We start from the raw sequence: 25,389 nt of genomic DNA on the forward strand, positions 1-25,389 counted from the left end.
AGAGTATAACAATCAATGTATTGGAAAGTTGCAGCTTGGGGAGATGTTTTTGGATTTACACAATACTGCACAGTAATTATGGAGAAGGCAATGGCACCCCACTCCAGTACTCTTGCCTGGAAAATCCCATGGACAGAGGAGCCTGGTGGGCTGCAGTCCACGGGGTCACTAAGAGTTGGACACGACTGAGCGAATTCACTTTCACTTTTCACTTTCATGCATTGGAGAAGGAAATGGCAACCCACTCCAGTGTTCTTGCCTGGAGAATCCCAGGGACAGGGGAGCCTGGTGGGCTGCCGTCTATGGGGTCGCACAGAGTCGGACACAACTAAAGCGACTTAGCGGCAGCAGCACTCTAATTAAGTTTGTTCATGATACTCAACTTCTTGAGTTTGGCATTAACTTACATTCAGATGTTTGAAGTTCAGCCTTAGCATTCTAAGTAAGCATAAAGTAACATAAATCTTCATAAAGTAACGTTTTCAAAGAATTTACTGATTCTAACTGCTGACTCGTTCTATGATATTCAGTGAAACGTCTCAGGAAAAAAAGATTTAAAGTTTAAATCATAATTATATGTGAAAGGATGCCAGTTTGAAATTGTAGAGTTTTAAAGAATAAAGCACAGCATCTTAGTATTTATGATACAGTATTCCTCTAATATATTTGTGTTCTTAGAAATGGGTTAACATAACATTCTTGTTTCTAAATGAATAGAAAATAGATACAAATACAAACTAGAAGATAAAGAATGGAAGTAAGACTGTTATAATAACAAATACATTTGTTTTTTTTTTCCAGTTTATTATAAGACAGTATTCTATATTATTAGAGGATATTGCTAAAAACCCTACCTGTACCCAAGACAGTTTCAGAGATTGTGTTTTGAAAAATATCAAGATTCTCTATAACTAGAAAAATGTAATGTGATAATTTGGCTTAAAACTGTAAATTTTTAACAACCTGAGGTCTAGAGACAGGTAAGGAAGTAATTACTGAGCTGCACCTTAATGCTCTCATGGCTCATTAGGAGGATAATTGGCTAAATGCCTGCAGTATCCAAAAAAATCTTTACTTTTCCACATGAAAATGTCTTCTGTTAGTATAATCCAGCACCTCAAGAGCCATAAAAATAATTTTATATGGTTTGTTTTAAATATAACACTTTGTAATACAATTCCCCTAGCTGTGATAGTCTTTCTGTTATAGCTTGACTTACAATTAAAACCATAAATCGTATGTATGGCTTTTACATTACAAGGCTCTGGTAACCCTTTTTCTTGACATTTGAGAATCTGAGGAAGAAAAAGAATAGAGGGGAGAAAAGAAGTAAAAAAGAATATGATGCAGGATAACGGTTACTCTCTCCAGCACAGTTCCTTTTGGGGAAGCCTCTGGGAGGCAGACATTGGAAAACAAAATGTAGGGAAAAGCAACTTTAGGTCTATTAATATCACATATGTCATATAAAGGGCCTTGCCAGGTGGTGCTAGTGGTAAAGAACTTGCCTGCCCATGCAGGCAATGTAAGAGATGCAGGTTCGATTCCTGGGTCGGGAAGATCCCCTGGAGGAGGAAATGGCAATCCACTCCAATATTCTTGCCTGGAAAATTCCATGATCGTAGGAGCTTTGCAGGCTACAGTCAATGGGGTCGCAAAGAGTCAGACACAACTGAAACGACTTAGCACAGCACAGCCCAGTTTGTCATATAAAACATTTTAAAAGGATCAACTATCAAGTCAAAATTTTGTTGCTCCAATCGTCTTTTAAATTATCTGTTGTCTTATTGTTTAAATTTTTCCTGTATGAAAAGTTTACCTGTATAGATTAAAGAAAAATGAAATCAAAATTCAGTTTGGCATGATAAACAGTAGAAGTTTACCCTTACAAATTATATTTTCTTTAATAGTCAGCTGTTCTCATAGAAACACTCTGGTGTTGAGAAGATAAAAAGATATTTGGTTTGCCACTGGTGGGTCAGTGTTGTTAAGTCCAGTTTGCAGATCCCTAGCCCAGTGGGTGCCTGGCCCCATGCTGTGCTATGTTTGGTGACACTGGGAGGACAGCACTCAGAGGCTCTCTTTTTGTTGCTGCAGGGCTTTACTGAGATGTGTTAACAACACTGAGAGATGTGTAAACAACAAACTTCTGAAGCGATCCTTCAAAGTATTTAAATATGAGACTAATACAAATGTATGTGCCCTTTTATGAATTTTATCAAATAATCATTAAACATTTATTGTAGCTTAACTTAAAAGAAACATTTATTATAGGAGCCTGGGTTTTAATCCTAATTCTACTGCATGCTAGTTCTATATCTTCTTTGTGCCTTGTTTCTGTGTCTTTAAAATGGTAATAATAATGGCACCTATGTCCTAGGGTTGTTTTGGGATAAATAAAGTATTTTAATTCCTTTGAGCAGTGCTTGGCACACAGTAACTGGTGCTAGTGCTATGTATTAGCTATTACTTTTGCTGTTACTGTGAAATGATCATATGTCCAAGCTGAGTTTATACCTTCAAGTAGATTTTCATGAATTTGGAACATAATTAATATCACTGTGGAACTACTAGAGATAAATAATATGTCCATCTGTTGACTGTGTTATCAGATAACCATTTTGTCATCAGTTCAGAGAAGGGCAGTTATGAACTGCAAAATACTGTGTCTTAAATGTCCATCTATTCAAGGACACTTATCTTTCGTTTCATAGGTGATAGCAATGTAATTCCTTTAAGACAAGATTGATTCTAAATGTTCAGTTCAATGAAGGACTTGTTTGATTCTGTGTGAGGAATAGGCCATCAAATAGCAGCAGCTTAGCAGGTCTACTCAGCCATAGTGTAGAAGGTTGACACCTAGGAATGAAGGATGTTTGGTTTACAGTTTCAGTTCCTGACACTGGGAAGGCTTAATCTGAAATGAAACCAGGCTTGTCTCCTTTATTTATTTACTTATTTTTCTTTTCTTTCTTTTTTTTTAAACTTTATTTTACTTTACAATACTGTATTGGTTTTGCCATACATCAACATGAATCCGCCACGGATGTACACGTGTTCCCAATCCTGAACCCCCCTCCCACCTCCCTCCCCATACCATCTCTCTGGGTCATCCCAGTGCACCAGCCCCAAGCATCCTGTATCCTGCATCGAACCTAGACTGGTGATTCATTGGTAGCTGGCCCAACCACACAATTTGGAAGTATTGCTTAGTATTTGAGGTTCCTGCCTTAATTGTCTGGTATGTAGGTCCTGGTACTCCTAGTTGTACCAGGGAATAACTCATTTGTTAACTTCAGTTTAGAAAGTTTTAAAAGGTATCTTTCTATGAGTAGTCTTGATACTAAAGAGGATGCGAAAGATTTTAGACTTCATGAAGGCTTGGCTCTTTTTCTTGCGTCAACCTCCTTTCCCATTATTTCAGCTTGATGTGCTGTCTGGCCTCTAGAAGGTAAATGGCATTTGCTTAAAATGTGGACCTTGAGTGCTTATTGTTCACTTTCGCCCTCTGGGTTTTTAAACACTTAGATCAGTGGTTTTTAGCCATGAAGGCACATTAGTACCACCTTGGGAACTTTTAAGAAAATAGAATTCCCTGGTCTTAAAGCCCAGACCAATTAGTCAGAATCCCTGGGGTGGTTGAGACCTGGCTGCTGGTATGTTTTAAAAGCCTCTTGGGTGATTCTAATGTGTAGCCAGGATTTAGAACTCTTGATTTGACTTATAATAAGGAGATATCCCATGTCGGGGGGCTACTTGTTTGTTTGGGAATTGCCTGCCTGCTTTATCAGTGTACTCTTGTCATTCATCTGGTTTCCTTGGATTTAGAGGACTCTTGGTGAGTCTATAGCTGTGCTTTAATTAGCCTAGATTGTATGCAGGTCAAGAAGCAACAGTTAGAACTGGGCATGGAACAATAGACTGGTTCCAAATTGGGAAAGAAATATGTCAAGGCTGTATATTGTCATCCTGCTTATTTAACTTATATACAGAGTACATCATGCGAAATGCTGGGCTGGATGAATCACAAGCTGGAATCAGAGTGCTGGGAGAGACATCAATAACCTCAGATATGCAGATGATGCCACTCTTATGGCAGAACGTGAAGAAGAACTAAAGACCCTCTTGATGAAAGTGAAAGAAGAAAGTGAAAAAGCTGGCTTAAAATTCATCATTCAAAAAATGAAGATCATGGCATCTGGTCCCATCTAGGAGACAAAGATGAGGAAATAGATGGAAATAGATGGGGAAACAATGGAAACAGTGACCGATTTTATTTTCTTGGGCTCTGAAATCACTGCAGATGGTGACTGCAGTTGTGAAATTAAAAGACGCTTGCTCCTTGGAAGAAAAGCTATGACCAACCTGGAAAGCATATTAAAAAGCAGAGACATTACTTTGCTAACAAAGCTTCAAAGTAGTCAACTATGGATGTGAGAGTTGGACCAGAAAGAAAGCTGAGTGCTGAAGAATTAATGCTTTTGAAATGTGGTGTTGGAGAAGACTCTTGAAAGTCCCTTGGACTGCTAGGAGATAAAACCAGTCAATGCTAAAGGAAATCAGTCCTGAATATTCATTGGAAAGACTGATGCTGAAGCTGAAGCTCTAATACTTTGGCCACCTGATATGAAGAACTGACTCTTTGGGAAAGACCCAGATGCTGGGAAAGATTGAAGGCAGGAGGAGAAGAGGGTGTCAGAGGATGAGATGGGTTTTATTTCATCACCAACTTGATGGACATGAGTTTGAGCAAGCTCTGGGTGTTGGTGATGGACAGGGGAGCCCACTGTGCTGCATTCCATGGGGTCACAAAGAGTCAGACTCGACTGAGCGACTGAACTGAACTGAAAATAAGCCTCTTTGTTTTACCTTTAAAAGAGAAATCTTAGGATGTAAATGTATAAAACATGTTTATCTTGACCAGTCTCTGAAAATAGGCTTTAATTTCCTTAAAATTTGGCAGTAGAATGTGAGTTTCTTTTTCTTATTCTGGTATTAAGTCATTGAATTGTAAATGTCAGATCTAGACTTTTTGCATTTAGAAATTTCGGAAGGCTGGAGGGCTGAAGTATTCTGTCTCCTACAGCTGGCTTAGAAAACAAACTAATATGTATGTTTGTGTTTTTCTTTTCCCTTTTCTCCTCTTCTTGTTTCTTTTAATTGAAAAAAAATTTATGTTCTGGGATTAAATAGTGCATAATGAAGTGTACCAGGGAAGCCTACAATAGTGCAAAGTATTACGTGAGCATCTTTGGGTCTAAAAATCATTCAGTTTCTTTATTCATTTCAGTGCTTCTTTGAAGTATTTAGTGTATCCCTTTAATCTTAATTCATCACTAAAGGGGGTTTGGAGAACAGAATAAAAGGTCGAGAAAGGTATAAAGAAATGAACATAAAGGATTTCACCTTTAGTACTTTTCTTATTTATTTACTAATTCAACATATTTGATTTCTACCTTTTCATTTGTTGTTCTGTTGCTAACTTGTGTCTGATTCTTTGTGACCCCATTAGCTGCAGCACACCAGGCTTCCCTGTCCTTCACTCTTTCCTTGAGTTTGCTTAAACTTATGTCCATTGAGTCAGTGATGCCATCTGACCATCTTATCCTTGTTGCCCTCTTCTTGTCTTGCCTTCAGTCTTTTCCAGCACCAGGGTCTTCCAGTCAGTAAGCTCTTGAAATCATCTTTTTAGTGCTTTTCTTTTAAATAACTAGGAGTGTAGGATAATCTTTTCTCTTAAATTTTTAAAGAGAGAACACAACTGAATAGAAATTTCATTCATTTACAGCATTAAAACATACATTTAAGTAACAGATTTGGTTATACAAATTAACATCATGAAGGAAAGAGGCCAGAAATATGCATTTGTGTGAGCTAATCTTTTTAGTTCTCATCAAATGAGTCTTCTTCAGAAGAAAAGGTTTGGTTCTGTCTTGAATTACAAAAATTTAGTTTCTTGGAAAGAATTACTCTGTAAGTAACTTTGCAGACCTAAATGACCCAGTAGGGTTTTGCATAAAATGCTATTATAGAAATGTGAAACAGTTATTTTCTGTTTAGTTTTTCTAGACAGTTTATATTATATAGCTGCTTTGTATCATTTCACAAAACATTTACTAAATGCCCACTGTGCAAGATACTTTATAAGGTCCTTTGCTGAAACATGGTTAAATATGCAATCAAGTGAGATAGGTAAATAATTTATTATAATATTAGGTATAATGACATAAATTGAGGTTAAAAATGTTTTGTAGACGAGCTGAGGAAGGAATGATTCGGTATTGGTGTAATTTTCAAGATTAATGGATTAAAGTATGAAACATGTCTAATAAGATCTTTTAATATTAAGTGATTTAATCAGTCATTCATAAACACTTTGTTTACTTTCTATATCTTAGTTAATTTTTCTGAGTGTATTTGTTGCTACAGTTTGTCATAAGAGATACTCTGAAGACTCATGTAGCAGTTGTATTTTGCTTTTCTACTCTTTTTGGAATTAAAATGAAATTGCCTGGAAAATAATAGACTTGTTCACAAGATATATGTATGGAGTCTTCAGGATTGCTGTACTTTTGATTTACTATAGCTTAACACCCGATGTGAAGAACTGACTCATTGGAAAAGACCCTGATGCTGGGAAAGACTGAAGGCAGGAGGAGAAGGGGATGACCGAGGCTGAGATGGTTGGATGACATCACCAACTTGATGGACATGAGTTTGAGCAAGCTCCAGGAGTTGGTGATGGACAGGGAAGCCTGGAGTGCTGCCGTCCATGGGGTTGCAAAGATTTAGATACGACTGAGCGATTGTACTGAACCGAAAAGTTAGAATAGCTTTGAAAAATGTATTGAATCAGGTGGATTCTCATTAATTTATGGATTATTATGTAATCAGGACCGGCCTTCTGAGCTCTGCCACCATATATCTACCATGGAAAATATTCTGGGAACCTGGATCAGTAGGAAACATCCAAGTGTCCTAGACTGATTTTTTTTTTTAGGTTGCTCAGCAGTGTCCAACTCTTCCTAGATTCATAGAAGCCATCAGTTTAAAGAGGCCTTGAAGTTTATGTAGTATAACTCAGTTTAAAAGGATTGAGGCCTGGAGATGTTAGGGGATTAATCCAGTGGTCAGAATAGTTTGAAGAGATCTTTGATATTGATATATTCATATTGCTATTTTTGTTATTTCTCTGGCAGATTTAAAGTGGTGTGCTTATTTGCTATTTAGAATTTTGCCAGTCATTAAGTATAGACACTTATGTTGATGTATGGCAAAAACCATCACAATATTGTAATTATCCTACAATTAAAATAAGAACAGATGTCTGAAGAAGAGGACAAATGAAACAACATAAGTAGCTTTTTCATAGTCCTAAACATTTTAATAGTCATTATTTGCATCTGACTATATTTTTTCTGCTATCAGCTGCTATATGCTTTCCTAACTCTCTGTCCTTCCCCATCTCCTTGTCTTTTTTAAAAAACAAAGTACAGTGCATTTGGCCTGAAAACATATGTTGCTTGATGGCAAAATGAAGTCATAACTGGTTATTTACAGAAAAGAAATAACTGTAAAGAAATCTGAACATATATTTTAATGAACAGTAAGTATATCTTTTAACCAGATGTTAGAGAATTTTGTCTTAACCCCATGTTTATATTGTAAATTGCAAAATTATAGTAGTATTAGATAGGAATAGTGATTATGCTATTTTTCATGTTGTGTTTGGTTCAGAATACATATCCTTAATGAATGTGACTTTTGTCCATTCCTTTTCATTGTAATTTGTGGGAGAGATAAAGAAGAAGAATCAGATTTTCTCATTTTTAAATTTCCTGCTACAGTATAAAAATGTCATTATTTCTGATGATACACACACACATATATATATATATATATATATGATGAAAAGAAAATCTTTCTAATTTTTACCATTATATGTTATTCCAGTGTGGTAAATGTAAACCTTTTATTCATACTCAGCATTTATAAGACCACATTTTACAGCAATATATTGATTTTTTTATTGCAGGTACATGCTGGGACTTGCAGCAATTCCAGCAGTTATACAGTTTTTTGGCTTTCTCTTTTTACCTGAAAGTCCTCGATGGCTTATTCAGAAAGGACAGACTCAAAAGGCCCGTAGAATTTTATCTCAGATGCGTGGTAACCAGACCATTGATGAGGAGTATGATAGTATCAAAAACAACATTGAAGAAGAGGAAAAAGAGGTTGGCTCAGGTATGTGGATTTTATATATATATATTAATTTTAAGACTATACAATAATTTTACTTATAAATCATATTCTTTTAATTTTATTTAATGTATCTAAATGATGAAGTGGTTCTATATGTATAACCAAGCCAAAATAAATATCTTTTAATTTCAAAAGCAAATAATTATGTTATAAAAGAATGAAGGAAATTCCCAGAATGCCACTGTCCTCACAAAATTTTTATTTTTGTGATTTCTTTTAAGTCAGAATACTTGATATAGGTGTCATTTTGTATGGGGGGACATTTTTTGAGTATATTTTACATGTAAATATATAATATATAAAGATAAACGTGCATTATTGATGTGTCTTAAAAGTGAGCATGAACTATTGTCAAAATAAAACACTTAAGTAAAATTTAACACCTCGTTTACATATGTTACATTAATTTCCATACTAATTTTTTCCATACTAATTAATTTCCACACTAAGACTAAGCATATACCTTCATATACTAGTTATGGGATAGTTTTGCATTTCCCTGTTTTCCTTAAAGTGTTTGTCTAATCACAATTTCACTATGTCAGAAACCAAAAAATAAAGCAAGTTTCTGGTTAATTTATATTGATGAATATAATTTCAGAGAAGAAATCATATAGGGATTTAAAAATTCTCAGACAGGATCTATAATCTTGACAGCTTGATTTGGGTCAGCAATTTGTTTTATGATGGGAAAAAACCAGATATTTTATAATGCTTGTTGGATTCACATTCCCCAAAACTGTTTCATTTTCTCTCAACTTTCCTCCTGCCTCTACAGTAAGGGGTTGTTCAATGGAGATGCTTAACTTATATTAGTAAAATGGTTGTTCATACATGAAAAAATACCAAACACAAACACACCCCTTTACTGATATATGTCTTACACAAGTCTTGGAAGGTCGTTCACTCACCTCTCTTACTATTCTTTGGATACTGAAGAAATAGTAGAATGAACGCTCTTCAGAAACTGGTCACTCTGTAGCCATACGCGTGTGCCTAGTTGCTCAGTTATGTCCGACTCTTTGCGACCCCGTGGACTGCAGCCTGTCAGGCTCCTCTGTTCGTGGATTTTCCAGGCAAGAATATTGGAGTGGGTCGCCATGCCCTCCTCCAGGGGATCATCCCAACGCAGGTATCGAACCCAGTTCTCCCACATTGCAGGTGGATTCTTTACCAACTGAGCCACCAGGGAAACCCAATGTGGCTTGACTTAGATATACACAGCACAACACTGATCTTATTACTTCCTTGCTCAGACCAAAGCCTTTAGCTAATTGTGAGCCCAATCTAGGTGAAGGTCATTTTTAACAAAAAGTTTCTCAGTATATAAACCACATGCCTGGCATTGTCAGCATTTCTAATACTCTGCGTGCACCTGTGCATGTGTCCTTAGTCACTTTAGTTGTGTCCAGCTCTTTGCAGCGCTATGGATTGCAGCCTGCCAGGCTCCTCTGTCCACGGTATTTTCCAGGCAAGAGTACTGGAGTGGATTGTCATGCTTTCCTCAAGGGGATCTTCCCAACCCAGAGATTGAACCCACGTCTCTAATGACTCCTGCATTGGCAGGCAGGTTCTTTACTCTAGTGCTGACCTGGGAAGCCCAAGTACTCTGCGCATTAGTGCATATATTAAAGAGAATTTTGCTTCAACAAAATAATTCATTTTTATGGGTTCAGGATTGTATTAGGTTTTAAAATATAATTTCAAATGTTAATTTAAGTTACAAATAACTTATTTTATGCTTCTGACTAAATTCCTTTCATCAGTTACTTGAATTAAATATGAGGTTGTTTTTGTAGTAATCAGTACACTTGAAACCCATGTGCTAATAATGTGTGAGTGGAAATATTTGTTGAGTATTAGGTTATATTAAATACTACTTAGAATATAAGTTTTTATTAATCTATGTGAGGAGTAGGAGAACAACTTAATTAAAAAAAAAACAAACATGTTCTTGTTTTGGAGTGGGTATACCACAGAGTCTACTACACAGCTTTGGATATGCAGCTTCGTTTTGACTACTTAAGAATTTGTCTGACTGGTCTAGCCATGCAGTTGTTGACACTGCACATTGCCTCTCGTGACTATTTGCAATGTATAATCAAATGGGTTTTTATAGATACTTGAGGTAAACAGGATTGCCATTATCTGCATCTGCTTTGGTGGTGGTTGTGGTAGTTTAGTTGCTAAGTCATATCCAACTCTTGTGACCCCATGGACTGTAGCCTGCCAGGCTCCTCTCTCCATGGGATTCTCCAGGCAAGAATACTGGAGTGGGTTGCCATTTCCTTCTCCAGAGATTGAACCCAGGTCTCCTGCATTGCAGGCAGATTCTTTACTAACTGAGCTACAAGGGAAGCCCCACTTTAATTTTTATCAGAAGTCTTTGGGAACTACTTACTGTGTTTAAACTATTTAAATATTAGCTATTTAATCATTTCCATTTAGCTATTAAAGTTAAATCGCTCGCTCAGTCGTGTCCAACTCTTTGCGACCCCATGGACTGTAGCCCACCAGACTCCTCCATCCGTGGGATTCTTCAGGCAAGAATACTGGAGTGGGTTGCCACTTCCTTCTCCAGGAGATCTTCCCAACCCAGGGATCAAACCCAGGTTTCCCGCATTGCAGGCAGACACTTTTAACCTCTATTTAATCATTTCCTCATTAAACATTGCTTTATATGCACATTTGGCACAAATTTTCTTTTTAAATTATATACATAAATGTATTTGTTATACATCACGTATTCATTGAAAACTTAAAGAAAAGGCAGCCATCATTTCAAAGACAAAGTGGCAGAAATCTTAATACTGTGTTATTCACTGAATCTCAACATGTCTTATGCTTGATTAAATATTATAAACTTTATAACTAATAGGATTAATAATTTATCCATTTATGATTTATATTATTTGAGTATTATCATCTTGCTAAATTTTAAAACTAATCCATTGTTCTTTTATAAAGGTAAAGAATTAATAGCATTATGGCATGAATGCACACAGTTTTGCCCATGTTACATGACACCAGTAACTTGGGGCTTCATTTTTGTTATTGAGGAATCTGACCACAATAAAACATATTTTGCACAGTATCCATTTTATTGCATCATTTTCATGTCCATGAGCAAAACTGTGTCAATTCAGTTGGAAAATAGAGAGCAGTGCTACAATTTGCCTTAACAACCAGGATGTCTTGCCCTCAGTCACTTTACATTTGAAGATAGGCTACATGAACTATTACACATGAAGAAACAGCTAACTTTGAAATAAAAATGTTCTGGCTCAGAGAAGATTCAGCCATTGTGTTGGAGGATTAGAGAGTGACGTATGTCAATCAGTCCATGGATTCTGTTGAGACGAATTTCAAACCATGACTTGGAGCCCAGAAACTCCGAGTGTTGGAAGACAGTTGTTTGGAGGGAAGAACCTTGACCTAGGCACCGTATATACCCTGATATTCCAGGAGGGTAGAAAGTAGTTGTTTAATAATACTGCTTTTTCTTTTAGGCAGAAATATTTTATCATCGGACATGGTGGCTTAGTTTCTTGCTACCTGTGAGCGTGCTAAATCTGATTCCAGATCAGTAAACCACGTCCTTTTCTGACTTCCCAGTGGATTTGTGACTTGTGACTGTTGTGCTGCTTAGTGAAGTGAAAGTTGCTCAGTTGTGTCTGACACTTTGTGACCCCGTGGAATTCTCCAGGCCAAAATACTGTAGTAGGTAGCCTTTCCCTTCTCTAGAGGATCTTCCCAACCCAGGGACTGAACTCAGGTCTCCCACATTGCAGGTGTACCTTCTCTGTTTATGTAAATTTTTTTTCCCTTGGTCACTTGAATTTAAATTTGACCTCTTTGAGGAAAATAGGGATAGTGACTGAATTATATATTAATTTTTTTGATGTAGGAAATGTCAGTGTATATGGGACTTAATTACTTCTGGGTTCAAAACACAATTTATGACTTTATGCAGTGAATATTGTGGCTTCTCTGAACAGGTCAGCAGCAGAGATGAGGCTCATAGGCCTTGCTTGGAATAGGATGGGGTTAAAATGGGATTTCATCTCTTCTCCACATGGCATGAAGGTCGACCTCAAATTAGGTCCTATTTACCTTAGGCAACAGATCCAAAAATATTGCTTTGATTTATGTCGAAGAGTATTCTCTGTTTTCTTTTGAAAGTTTTATGGTTTCCAGTTGTACATCTAGGTCTTTAATCCATTCTGAGTTTATTTTTAAATATGATGTGAGAAAATGTTCTAATTTTATTCTTTTATATGTAGTTATCTGTTTTTTCCAGCACCACTTACTATAGAGACTGTATTTTCCTCACTGTGTATTCTTGCCTCCTTGTCATAGATTGACCAACCATAAATGTATGAGTTTATTTCTGGGCTCTCTATTCTCTCTATTCTCTATTCATTGTTCTGCATGTCTATTTTGTGGTCAGTACCATGCTGTTTTGATGACTTTGTAGGAAGTCAGGAAGCATGATACCTCCAACTGTTATTTTTTTCAATATCGTTTTGGCTTTTCAGTGTCTTTTGTGTTTCCATAAAAATCTTAAAATTACTTGTTTATTTCTGTGAAGTGTACCACTGGTAGTTTGATAGGGATTGCACTGAATCTGTAGATGGTCTTGGGTAGTGTGGTCATTTTAACAATATTAATTCTTCCTATCCATCAACATGGTATATCTTTGCATCAGTTTGTATCATCTTCCATTTCTTTCACAGTGTTTTATAGTTTTCTGAGTACAGGTATTTTATCTCCTTAGTTAAATTTATTCCCTAGGTATTTTTTAATGTGATGGCAAGTGGGATTTAAAAAAAAATTCTCATTTTGGCACTTTATTGTTAATGTGTAGAAATGCAGCAGATTTCTATATTTTAAATTTGTATCCTGTAACTTTATTAGTTACAGTGCTTTTTCAGTGGCATCTTTAGGATTTTTAATGTATCGTGCCATATCATCTGCAGACAGTGACCATTTTACTTCTTTCTTTCAGATTTGGATTCCTTTTATTTTTCCTTCTGCTTGGCTGTGGCTGGGACATCTGAAAATAGTGATGAGAGAAGGCATTCTTACCTTCTTCCTGATCTTATAGAAAGTCCTTTCAATTTTCACTGTTGAGTATGACATTAGCTGTGGGTTTGTCATAAATGGTTTTATTATGTTGAAGTATGTCCCCTGTATACCCACTTTGTGGAGAGTTTTAAATCACAAATGGATGCTGAATTATGTCAAAAGGTTTTTCTGCGTCTGTTGAGATTATCATATGATTTTTATTCTTCACTTTGTTCATGTGGTATATCACATTAATTGATTTGTGGATATTTAGCCATGTCTGGAATAAATTCCACTTGATCATGGTGTGTGATTCTTCTAATGTATTGTTGTATTTGGTTTGCTGTTATTTTGTTGAGGATTTTTGCATGTGTGTTCATCAGTGATACTGGCCTGTAATTTTTTTTAAATATATATATTTCTGTTTGGTTTTGGTATCAGAGTTATTCTTGTCTTGTAGAATGAGTTTGGAAGCATTCATGCCTCTGTAATTTTTGGCAGTAGTTTGAGAATTACAGGTGCTAACTCTTTTATAAATGTTTGGTAGAATTCACCTGTGAAGCCATCTGGTCTAGATGTTTGTTGAGAGTTTTCGATTATTGATTCAGTTTCATTTCTGGTAATCAGTCTGTTTCTATTTTCTGTTTCATTCTGGTCAGTCTTGAGAGATTGTACATTTCTAGGAACTCATCCATTTCTTCTAGATTATTCATTTTATTAGAGTATAATCATTCATACTGTCCTTTGTATTTCTCTGTTGTTGATTGTAAGTATTCCTTTTTCATATCTGATATAATGTAATTGGGTCCTGTCTCCTTTTTTGTTACCAGTCTGACTTAAACTTATCAATTTTGTTTGTCTTTTTAAAGAACTGGCTCTTCATCTCATTGATCTCTTCTATTATTTTTTTAGTCTCTATTTTATTTATGTCTGTAATTCTGTGGTCTTTGATTTCTTTCCTTTGGCTAACTTTGAGTATTCTTTGTCTTTTGGTTCCTTAAGTATAAGGTTAAGTTGTTCATTTGAGATTTTTCTCATTTCCTGAGGTTGGTTTGTATCACTATGCATTTCCCTCATAGAACTGCTTTTGCTACATCCCATAAACTTTGAATCATTGTGTTTTGTTTTCACATGTCTGAAGGTGTGTGTGTGTGTGTGTGTGTGTGTGTGTGTGTATAATGTCTTCTTTGATTTCTTTCTCATGCCCTCACTTCCGTGTGTGTGTGTGTGTGTGTGTGTGTGTGTCTGTGCACACACGTGTTGTGTGTTTAGATCTGAAATTAGGCCATTCTGACATGACTGAGCGACTTCACTTTCACGCATTGGAGAAGGCAATGGCAGCCCACTCCAGTGTTCTTGCCTGGAGAATCCCAGGGATGGGGGAGCCTGGTGGGCTGCGTCTATGGGGTCGCGCAGAGTCGGATACCACTGAAGCAACTTAGCAGCAGCAGCGGCAGGAGCAGCAGATAGCATATATGGGCTTCCTTGGTAGCTCAGCTGGTAAAGAATCTGCCTGCAATTCAGGAGACCCCATTTCGATTCCTGGGTCGGGAAGATCCCCCAGGAGAAGGAATAGGCTACTCACTCCAGTATTCTTAGGCTTCCCTGGTGGCTCAGGCAGTAAAGAATATGCCTGCAATTCAGAAGACCTGGGTTTGATCCCTGAGTTGGGAGGATCACCTGGAGGGCATGGCAACCCTCTCCAGTATTCTTGCCTGGAGAATCTCCATGGACAGAAGAGCCTGGTGGGCTACAGTCCAAGGGGTCACAAAGAGTCAGACATGACTGAGCGGCTAAGCACAGCACAGCACAGATAGCATATATATGGGTTTGTTTTGTATCCATTCAGCCACTCTGTATCCTTTCATGGGAGCATGTAGTCTGTTTAAATTGAAAGTAATTATTGATAATTAGGTACCTACTGCCTTTTAAAAAAATGTTTTGGGGTAGTTTTGTAGTTAGTTTTTGCTCTTCTTTTGATTTATGCTCTTGCGGTTTGATCTTTAGTGTTATGCTTTGATTCCTTTTTCTTTTTTATACACATCTATTACAGGTTTCTGGTTTGTGGTTACCATGAGGTGTTGTTTTTTTTTTTTTTTAATGTAACTTTTACTCCTTGGAAGGAAAGGTATGACCAACCTAGACAGCATATTAAAAACCGGTGACACTATGTTGTCAACAAAGGTCCATCTAGTCAAGGCTATGGTTTTCTAGTAGTCGTGTATGGATGTCAGAGTTGGACTGTAAAGAAAGCTGAGCACTGAAGAATTGATGCTTTTGAACTGTGGTGCTGGAGAAAACTCTTGAGAGTCCCTTGGACTGCAAGGAGATCCAACCAGTCCATCCTAAAGGAGATCAGTCCTGGGTGTTCATTGGGAGGACTGATATTGAAGCTGAAACTCCAGTACTTTGGCCACCTGTTGCGAAGGGCTGACTATTTGGAAAAAACCCTGATGCTGGGAGGGATCAAGAGCAGGAGGAGAAGGGGATGACAGAGGGTGAGATGTTGGATGGCGTCACGGACTCAATGGACATGAGTTTGAGTAAACTCTGTGAGTTGGTGATGGACAGGGAGTCCTGGCATGCTGTGGTTAATGGAGTCACAGAGTCAGACATGACTGAGCTGAACTGAGTGTATGTGTATACATATATATATATATATATATATATATGATTATTTTAAGTTGCTAATCTCTTCATTTCAAATACAATTTAATAATCCTATGTTTTCTTCAACCTTCCCCAGGATTACTTTTCTTGACATCGTATTCAGCCACTCTGTATCCTTTCATGGGAGCATGTAGTCTGTTTAAATTGAAAGTAATTATTGATAATTAGGTACCTACTGCCTTTTAAAAAAATGTTTTGGGGTAGTTTTGTAGTTAGTTTTTGCTCTTCTTTTGATTTATGCTCTTGCGGTTTGATACTTTTGGGGGGCTTTGTCCTCTCCAGGTTAGTTACTTGGCTTGAGACATCCCAGTGCTTATAGCCTACTAGGCAAGGCCAGGTCCCTAGATTGTTAAACTAGAGGGGGGCTTATTAGTACCACTGTCCACATGGTAGAACAAGTTCCCCAAAATGGATAATACCAGTATCTGTGTTCCCAGGGTAAGCTCCAATTGCTTCTGGATTCTTCTGGAGATTCTTTAAGATTGGCCTGCATCTGACCCAGGATCCTTTAAAGCTACTGCTTCTGCCCTAGGTCCCTAAACATGTGACATTTTGATTGCACTCCAAGAGTGGAGTCTCTATCTTCCACAGCTCTCCTGAATGTGAACACTACTGACCTTCAAAACCAGATATTCTAGGGGCTGGTCTTCCCAGTGAAGGGCTCCCTGCATTTCTGATTTTCCTCTTATTGTGGCTCACCCACCTAGAGGCATGGGTCTTGACTATATCTTGGCTTCTCCTACCCATATCATTGTGCTTTCTTCTTTATATCTTTAGTTATATAATACTTTTTTCTGGTAGATTCTGGTCTTTCTCATCAATATTGCTCTGTAAATGGTTGTAATTTTTGTGTGCCCATGAGAGGAGGGGAGCTGAGGGTCTTTCTACTCCACCATTATGGCCAAGCTTTCTTCATTTTCATATTTTTTAAATTAAGATATAATAATTAACATATAACTTTGTATTAGTTTCAGGTGTACAACATAATGATTTCATATATGTTCATATTGTGAAGTGATTATCACACAGAGTAAAAAACATTTTTTTCTTAACTTTTTCAATTTTTTATCCTACACCAGAGAACAACAAACATATTCGTCAGGTGGTGTCATAGGGAGAGTTGAAGGCTGTTACTGACATGCTTCTCAGAAGAAGCCTGTTAGACAGGACTCAGGGAAAGTCTGACAAGCACTCTTTCTGGAACTCCCTTCTAGGCTCTGCACTACAGGATTAAAGCAGGATCATTGTGGGGAAAATGTGAACAAAGAAAGTTTTTTCTCCCTGGAGAAATATATGGATGTTGTTGCTTGAATCCTTACGAAAAGACCAGAGAAAGTCTTTTGGGATCATCAAGGCAACTTTGGTGCTCCAGCAGGTTGATAATGGGAGCCAAGCAAGGGGGAGACTGAGTACAGACCTGAGGTGGCAGGGGCAGCCTCCTGCAAATAGTTTCATCTGTTTATAGCACATGGGCAATCTGAGGAATTGAAAATGTAAACAGACTTTTTTTTTTTTTAACAAAGAACTTCTTCGTATGTCCTATCTTACATATATGTATATGTATACATATATGAAAGTAAAGTCGCTCAGTCATGTCTGACTCTTTGCGACCCCATGGACTGTAGCCTACCAGGCTTCTCCATCCATGGGATTTTCCAGGCAAGAGTACTGGAGTGGGTTGCCATTTCGTTCTCCAGAGGATCTTCCCAACCCAGGGATTGAATCCAGGTCTCCTGCATTGTAGGCAGATGTTTTGCCATCTGAGCCACCAGGGAATATATGTAAATCTTTTTACAGTTAATATTGCCTCAGTACAGTTTCTTTCAGTCACTCAGTCGTGTCCAACTCTTTGCGACCCCATTAACCACAGCACTCCAGGCCTCCCTGTCCATGACCAGCTTCCAGAGTTTACTCAAACTCATGTCCATTGAGTCGGTGATGCCATCCAACCATCTCATCCTCTGTTGTCCCCTTCTCCTCCTGCCTTCAATCTTTCCCAGCATCAGGATCTTTTCAAAAGAATCAGCTCTTCACATTAGGTGGCCCAAGTATTGGAGTTTCAGGTTCAACATCAGTCCTTCCAACAAATATTCAAGATTGATTTCCTTTAGGATGGACTGGTTGGATCTCCTTGCAGTCCAAGGGACTCTCAAGCATCTTCTCCAACACCACAGTTCAAAAGCATCAATTCTTCAGTGCTCAGCTTTCTTTATAGTCCAACTCCCACATCCAGACATGACTGCTGGAAAAACCATAGCCTTGACTAGATGGACCTTTGTTGGCAAAGTAATGTCTCTGCTTTTTAATATTCTGTCTAGGTTGGCCATAACTTCCTCCAAGGAGTAAGCATCTTTTAATTTCATGGCTACAGTCACCATCTGCAGTGATTTTGGATCCCCCAAAAGTAAAGTCTGCCACTGTGTCCACTTTTTCCCCATCTATTAACCATGAAGTGATGGGACCAAATGCCATGATCCTAATTTTCTGAATGTTGAGTTTTAAGCCAACTTTTTCACTCTGCTCTTTTACTTTCATCAAGAAGTTCTTTAGTTCTTCACTTTCTCCCATAAATGTGGTATCATCTGCATATCTGAGGTTATTGATATTGACTGACTGAGTGAGTGAAGTCGCTCAGTTGTGTCCGACTCTTTGCAGCCCCACGGATGTAGCAGCCTACCACGCTCCTCTGTCCATGGGATTTTCCAGGCAAGAGTACTGGAGTGGGTTGCCATTTCCTTCTCCAGAGGATCTTCCTGACCCAGGGGTTGAACCCAGGTCTTCCACATTGTAGGCAGACGTTTTACCATCTGAGCCATCAGGGAAGTTGGTTTATCTAAAACACAGATACTTCCAAAATTGATTTATTTCATGTAAGAATGTCACCGAGAAATTGCCCTACCCTTTGGGCATGAAAATCTTAATATTTAGGTGTATGTGAGAATAGCAGCCCAGAGGTACTAGTTAATGCTTTAAACTGAAATTAGATCCAGGCCTACTGGTTGCTAGTCACTGTTGTGGTACATTCAGGTTATCTATGCAGTGTATAATCTTTGCAGAAACACTTATGTCAAGAAGATTTGCATTGTTTAATTGTATCAACAAATCAGCTCAGTAATCTGCAAGAATGTTGACTCTGTGTTTTGCCTTCATTGGGTAGTTTAATCTCCAGCCTGGAAAGAAAGAATGTTGTAGGATGCAAAATTTATTCAAGATCCTCCTGTGAGTTCACTTTTTAAAGCCTGGTATGATTTACCTCTAGCTGTTAGGAGGTCATACCTATGCCATACAGGAAAGAATAGCTGCATCTCTCTCTTTTTTTCTTCCAGTAATTTTATAGTTGGGTCATCAAGATTCATATCCTTGTAAGTCAGTTTCCTTTTTTTTATGAATTGATATTGTCTGTGGCCATTTCAACAAATCATATTCTGCAGAGAGGTCAAAAAGGGTAGATATATATCATCTGCTTTAATAGAAATCCTTCCAAAAGTTCTATAGATATCTAATTCCAGCCTAATGACATTTCAGTGGAATTGCTCATTGCAGTTGACATCTATTGCCCTTAGCTCAACGTGTTATTTTTCCAAATATTTATGGTAGTTTTGCTTATATTTTCTTTGTGTGATAGTAGTGTTTCCTGACTGAAAATAATGCATATGTGCTATTTACTGGGTAAGTTTGAAATAGATATTAACAAATTGTTTCTCAGCAAGATGGACAACCAGTTTTCCATATGTAGGGAAAAAAAAATGTTTCTATATCTAATATTCTTGAAATTGTTGCACAATTACCCGGATTGTCAACTGTGAGGCTGTTATATATATCTCCTATGGTAAATGGTAGATTAAAATAAAAGGTTAAGTGAAAAGCTACTTTAATTCTCTATCTTTGTGTTAACAATCTGTAAGCTGAAGGATTGTTAAAAGAATATATTTCTATTCAGTTTTTCGTTAAACTTATTTTCTTAGGCATCATGACTTATTGAAAAGAACTGCTATTTAGTTCAACATGGCTTTAAATAAAAGTTGCTTTGACCCCAGAGAACTTTTAAAATCATAAGCAAAATTGGAATACTTCTTAGGTTTTACATTAAAATGTTATTGACTCTCCTCTTAAAAAGAGATAAGAAACAACATGGAGAAGATTTTCTACTCTGTAAATCACTGAAAAAGAAAGTACTTTTCAGATTACCTATAGACTTTCAAGCCATTTTTACTGGTTAATATTGAAAATTGAAGTTGTTTCAGAAAGTTGATAGTTGATGGTTGATCCTTCTGCTTTCTTGCTAGTTCAGTTCAGTTGCTCAGTCGTGTCTGACTCTGCTACCCCATGAATTGCAGCACACCAGGCCTCCCTGTCCATCACCAACTCCCGGAGTTCACTCAGACTCACATCCATCGAGTCAGTGATGCCATCCAGCCATCTCATCCTCTGTCGTCCCCTTCTCCTCCTGCCCCCAATCCCTCCCAGCATCAGAGTCTTTTCCAATGAGTCAACTCTTCGCATGAGGTGGCCAAAGTATTGGAGTTTTAGCTTTAGCATCAGTCCTTCCAAAGAACACCCAGGACTGATCTCCTTTAGGATGGGCTGGTTGGATCTCCTTGCAGTCCAAGGGACTCTCAAGAGTCTTCTCCAACACCACAGTTCAAAAGCATCAGTTCTTCGGCACTCAGCCTTCCTCACAGTCCAACTCTCACATCCATACATGACCACAGGAAAAACCATAGTCTTGACTAGACGGACTTTTGTTGGCAAAGTAATGTCTCTGCTTTTGAATATGCCATCCAGGTTGGTCATAACTTTCCTTCCAAGGAGTAAGCATCTGTTAATTTCATGGCTGCAATCACCATCAGCAATGATTTCGGAGCCCCCCAAAATAAAGTCTGACACTCTTTCCACTCTTTCCCCCTCTATTTCCCATGAAGTGATGGGACCAGATGCCATGGTCTTAGTTTTCTGAATCCATCTCATAGAAAAATCCATGCTTAAGACGTTTTGCTTGTGTCAAATTTTTCTTTTTTATTCCAACACATTATAAAGTTTTTCTGTATTTAATATAGATAGGAGGAGAAAACCAAGCAAAGTACATTTCAAAAGGAATGTAGTTCTTGAGTTGCTGCTTCAGGGAAGTTCATTTCCAACTTAACACTAAATCCATCATTCAGCACAGATGATAGTCTGCTTTGTAAATAAAACCATGGTCTGGAGATTTCTTTCCTTGAGAAAAGACAAACTGTTGTGCCCTTTAAAGGTTACCTAGTGCTTAGAGAAGGTTAGAGGAATATCCTGAAGAAAATGCAATTTTCTTCATCTGAAAAGGAAAGGTTTGTGAGCCATTCTTGAATGTTGTGACTTTTTAGTGATAACAGGACAGTTCCATTGATGGGCTGTTGAATCAATCACGATATTGATAACCATGTTGTGTACTATCTGAAGAAACTTGCCTATTTACAAATGTCGGAAGAGATCATCTCAAATGTTTCTCAAAGATCCAAGAAATTACTCTTAAATTTTTCTAACGTTTTAAATTCAGTTTGCAGATAAAGTGGTCACACAACGTTAATTTTCTCCTTCTTTTACCACTTTACATCAAGCCTTATAAACACTCATGAGGGTAATTTTTAAGCTGTTAAATTTAACTAATTTAAAATTTTTAATTTAACAAATTATTTAATTTTTAGTCTTAGTGAACACTTACCATATAGATATATACATTTCAGTTAACTTACTTATCTGCATTTAAATTATTTGAAATGTATTCAATAAGGAGATATGTGCTTGGCAGGATAGACTGAGGAGAAGATTACTACATTTATGAAGCTATGCCAATAATAAATTGCTGTAGAATTGTCTTCACACTTTGAGTATAGTGTTTTCCTCCCTGATTTTTTTCAAGATAGTTTCTTGAAAATGACTCCACTGCATGTCTTAGAAGAAAATAAATCTTCAAAATACCTTTTTTAAAAGGTAGAATCTAATAAATGCTCTTTCTAGGGGATGAGGGAGACCTAGAGACTTTTAAAACCAGGTTTGTATAAAAGGAAAGATGATTTTTAGTGCTATCCTATTCATTATTCATATTTAAACAATAATAGTGTGAAAATGACAGTAGCAATAACTGTTACTGAATGCCTGGTTCTGTAAATGTTTCATGCATGTGTGCGTGCGCACACACACCATTCTCTGATTTTGAAACAATCCTGCAGTTTAGACCTTATCATCCGTATTGTATTGAGAAAATGGACCGCTGTCACAGTCAAACAGCTGGGAAGTGAACGAGGCAGGATGTGAGCCTTACTTCACCACCTCTCAAGCCTCTCCTTATTCCACTTGGCTAACTGTTCATCTCATGCCACCTCTGCACTATGCAGTTTGGATGTTTATGCTGAAAAAAGAGATTAGGCCTTGTCCTTGCTCTTAAGAAGCTAAGTTTTATAACTTCCTTAAGTTTGTCTTCCTTTTCTAAAGGGAAAAAATAGAAAACAACCTCAAAAATATGAATAAGACAACTCTCGGAGTCAGTTGGCAAATGATTTACTTGAGTTGCTTTCACTTTGAGAGCATATTTGTCTTCAGTTCCCTCATTTCCACTCTTGATGTCATTGCCTGAGTGGGTTTCTGCTGCTCATCTCTGGGTATCAGGTAACAGCAGCTTCTGCTGGTCTTCTTGCTTCTGGCATTCACTTTCATTTACTTTCTTCATTCACCCTCTTCTTTCACTTTCTCAGAGGCCTCCAAGGGTTATCATCCCCACACATACACAACATCACATCCCTCTCCTCAGAAACAAATTGCAAGATATATTAATAAACTTTCTTTAAAACCTGGTTTTAGCTTATCTTTCCAGTTTATTTCACTAGAGCCAAGACTTTGTCATCCTTAAAAGGAAGATGCCACCTTGGAGGATGTCACCTTCATTGACTGAGTGGAGCCTCCTGACTCTCAGGGTAGGGAGCTGATGACTAGAGGTGGGGAGATGGTCTGGGTGGAGTTCCTGAGCTTCACTATTTGAACCAACCAGTGCTTCCTACCAAGAAGATGTAAATATTGCCTCACACTAAACAGTATATTTCATTTGAAAGCTAGTGACGTGGTGAAGATTTTCTGTGCTAAGAAGGCCTTAACCTAATCCATCATCATTTACTTTTGAAGAGTTGTTGAAATAGAAGTACTTAGGTAATTCTTTCTGCTTAGTCTAGTAGATGCTGATATTGTTTTTATTGGGTTGTACAAGTGTAGAAAGTCTACAAATTTTATAAAATCATGTTTCCTCTGAAAGAAATAAATTTTAAAAGGTAGTAAAGGGATATTTTAATGTGTTTAATATGATAGGCTTGGCACTGTTCTCATTGGTGGTAGAATGACTTTTATTTTGATGCCTTATTACGGGAGTCCTGAACTTTCTCTGTAAGGGCCGGATAGTAAATACTTGGCTTTGTGGCCACATCATTTCTGTCGGAACTACTCAACCTGCTATTGCAACACAAGTGCAACCAGAGACAAACTGTGAAGGAATGAGTGTGGCTTGTGCAATAAAACACAAAAGCTTATTATTTTGTACCTCTTTTATTTTATTATTTATAAAAATATGGAGCTGCCCAAATTTGGCCTATGAGTTATAGTTTACTGACCCCTTCTTAGTCAGTGATTAAAATTTTTTTATGATGATAAGAAAAGTGCTATTTTCATGCTTTGGTATTTGCTTTTAAAAGTATTTGTTGTATTATAATTTTATACACAGGGTATATTTATTTATAAAGAAACACAGGCTATTCAACTTCATTGACACTTTTTCTTGAATGGTAACATATTATCACCCCATTTTAGTAGTTGGAACTGAACAAAATGAAACTCTTTTCTCTTAAAATGAGTTCCCAAAGATAATTGTTCAAACTTTTTCTGATCTGTTTTTTTTAAGGTGACAGTTGATTAACCTTTATTTATTGACTATCAACTATAATAGAAGTGTTAGTTGCTCATTTGTGTATGACTCTTTGCAATCCCATGGACTATAGTCCACCAGGCTCTTCTGTCCATGAAATTCTCCAGGCAAGAATACTGGAGTGGGTTGTCGTTTCCTTCAGAAATATTAGAAGAGAGGTAGTTAAAAAGTCAAGAGTTTGGGGCTTCCCTGGTGACCCAGTGGTTAAGAATCTGCCTTGCACTGCAAGGGACACAGGTTTGATCCCGGGTCTGGGAACATCCCACATGCCTCAGAGCAACTAAGCCCACGCACCACAACTACTGAGCCCACACTTTAGAGGCCTTAAGCCACAACTACTGATGTTCTCACGTCTAAAGCCTGCACTCCGCAACAAGAGAGAAGACACCACAATGAGAAGGCTGGGAAGTGGAATGAAGAGTAGACCCTGTTTGCCACAACTAGAGAAACCTTGCATGCAGTAGTGAAGACCCACCACTACCAGAAGATACAAGAAAGAAAAGAAGAAGAACTGAGAGTTTTATAAGGCTAGAATAATTTGTTTACCCACAAGCATTGTTTGACTACTTATCGTGTGTCAGGCTGTGCTAGGTGCCAGTTTACGGGCTTTTATAATAATGATGGCTTATATTTCTTGAACACTTTGTATGTGCCAATCATTATAAGTCCATTATGTATCTAACCAGTATAATTGTCATAGCAACAGAGGTAAATGCCAGTAGGATCTGCATTTCACAGATGAAGAAACTGACTCAGTGGGGTTAAGTAATTTGCTGAAGATCACAGGAAAGCCAAGAATGTTCTAAGTAATTGTCTCTCTAAACAGCCATACTCTATAGCTTGTCATACTGAATAAAATAGACAAGGTCTCTATTGTGATGGACTTTATTTAGAACTAAAAGAAACAGTCACTTACAATATAAGTAAAGAAGAAACTGCCACCTATTGTCAATAATATTGAAATGTTCTGTAGAGGAAAGGGGGACTATTCCAAAGAGAGATCACAAAAATACTAATAGAGTTGGGGGCGATGACTGTGGGATTGCTGTGAACACAGTAATACACAGGAGAATCAGGTAAAATTCTTTTAAATCATATAAAGCTTTCAGTAATCTCATCTGTTGATGTTACACTTATGTAGCCCTTTGAAGAACACAAATGCATCGATTCAGAATGCAGTTTGCATGGTTTCAATTATACCAGTGAGGGTAGTCTATCATGTGATATATTTTTGTTTCTTTTAATCATCCTTTAAACAATGGATAATATTTAGTCAACAAATCAAAAGGCTTTAAGTAAGTAAGAAAGGATGGTTTCTTTATTACATTTCATTATTCAGAATCTATTGTGTCCCTTGAAAACTTGAGAGAGGGGAGTTTAGGACATACATTGATTTTCCAAAAGGAAGTACAGGTCCACAAATAGACAACAATTATCTCACAAAATCCAGT

At 37.4% G+C, this 25,389-nt stretch overlaps 1 protein-coding gene across 1 annotated transcript in view; it reads left to right on the forward strand.

Moving 5' to 3' along the window:
* The window catches only part of SLC2A13 (solute carrier family 2 member 13), a 515,435-nt gene that overhangs the window by 112,418 nt on the left and 377,628 nt on the right, over positions 1 to 25,389 (forward strand). The window contains exon 3 of the mRNA XM_069584615.1: positions 8,036 to 8,244. Coding sequence (XP_069440716.1) covers positions 8,036 to 8,244 — 209 coding nt within the window. The remainder of the gene's footprint in view (positions 1 to 8,035; positions 8,245 to 25,389) is intronic.

The sequence above is a fragment of the Ovis canadensis genome, chromosome 3 (assembly GCF_042477335.2).
Source record: "Ovis canadensis isolate MfBH-ARS-UI-01 breed Bighorn chromosome 3, ARS-UI_OviCan_v2, whole genome shotgun sequence".
Taxonomy (NCBI): Eukaryota; Metazoa; Chordata; class Mammalia; order Artiodactyla; family Bovidae; genus Ovis; species Ovis canadensis.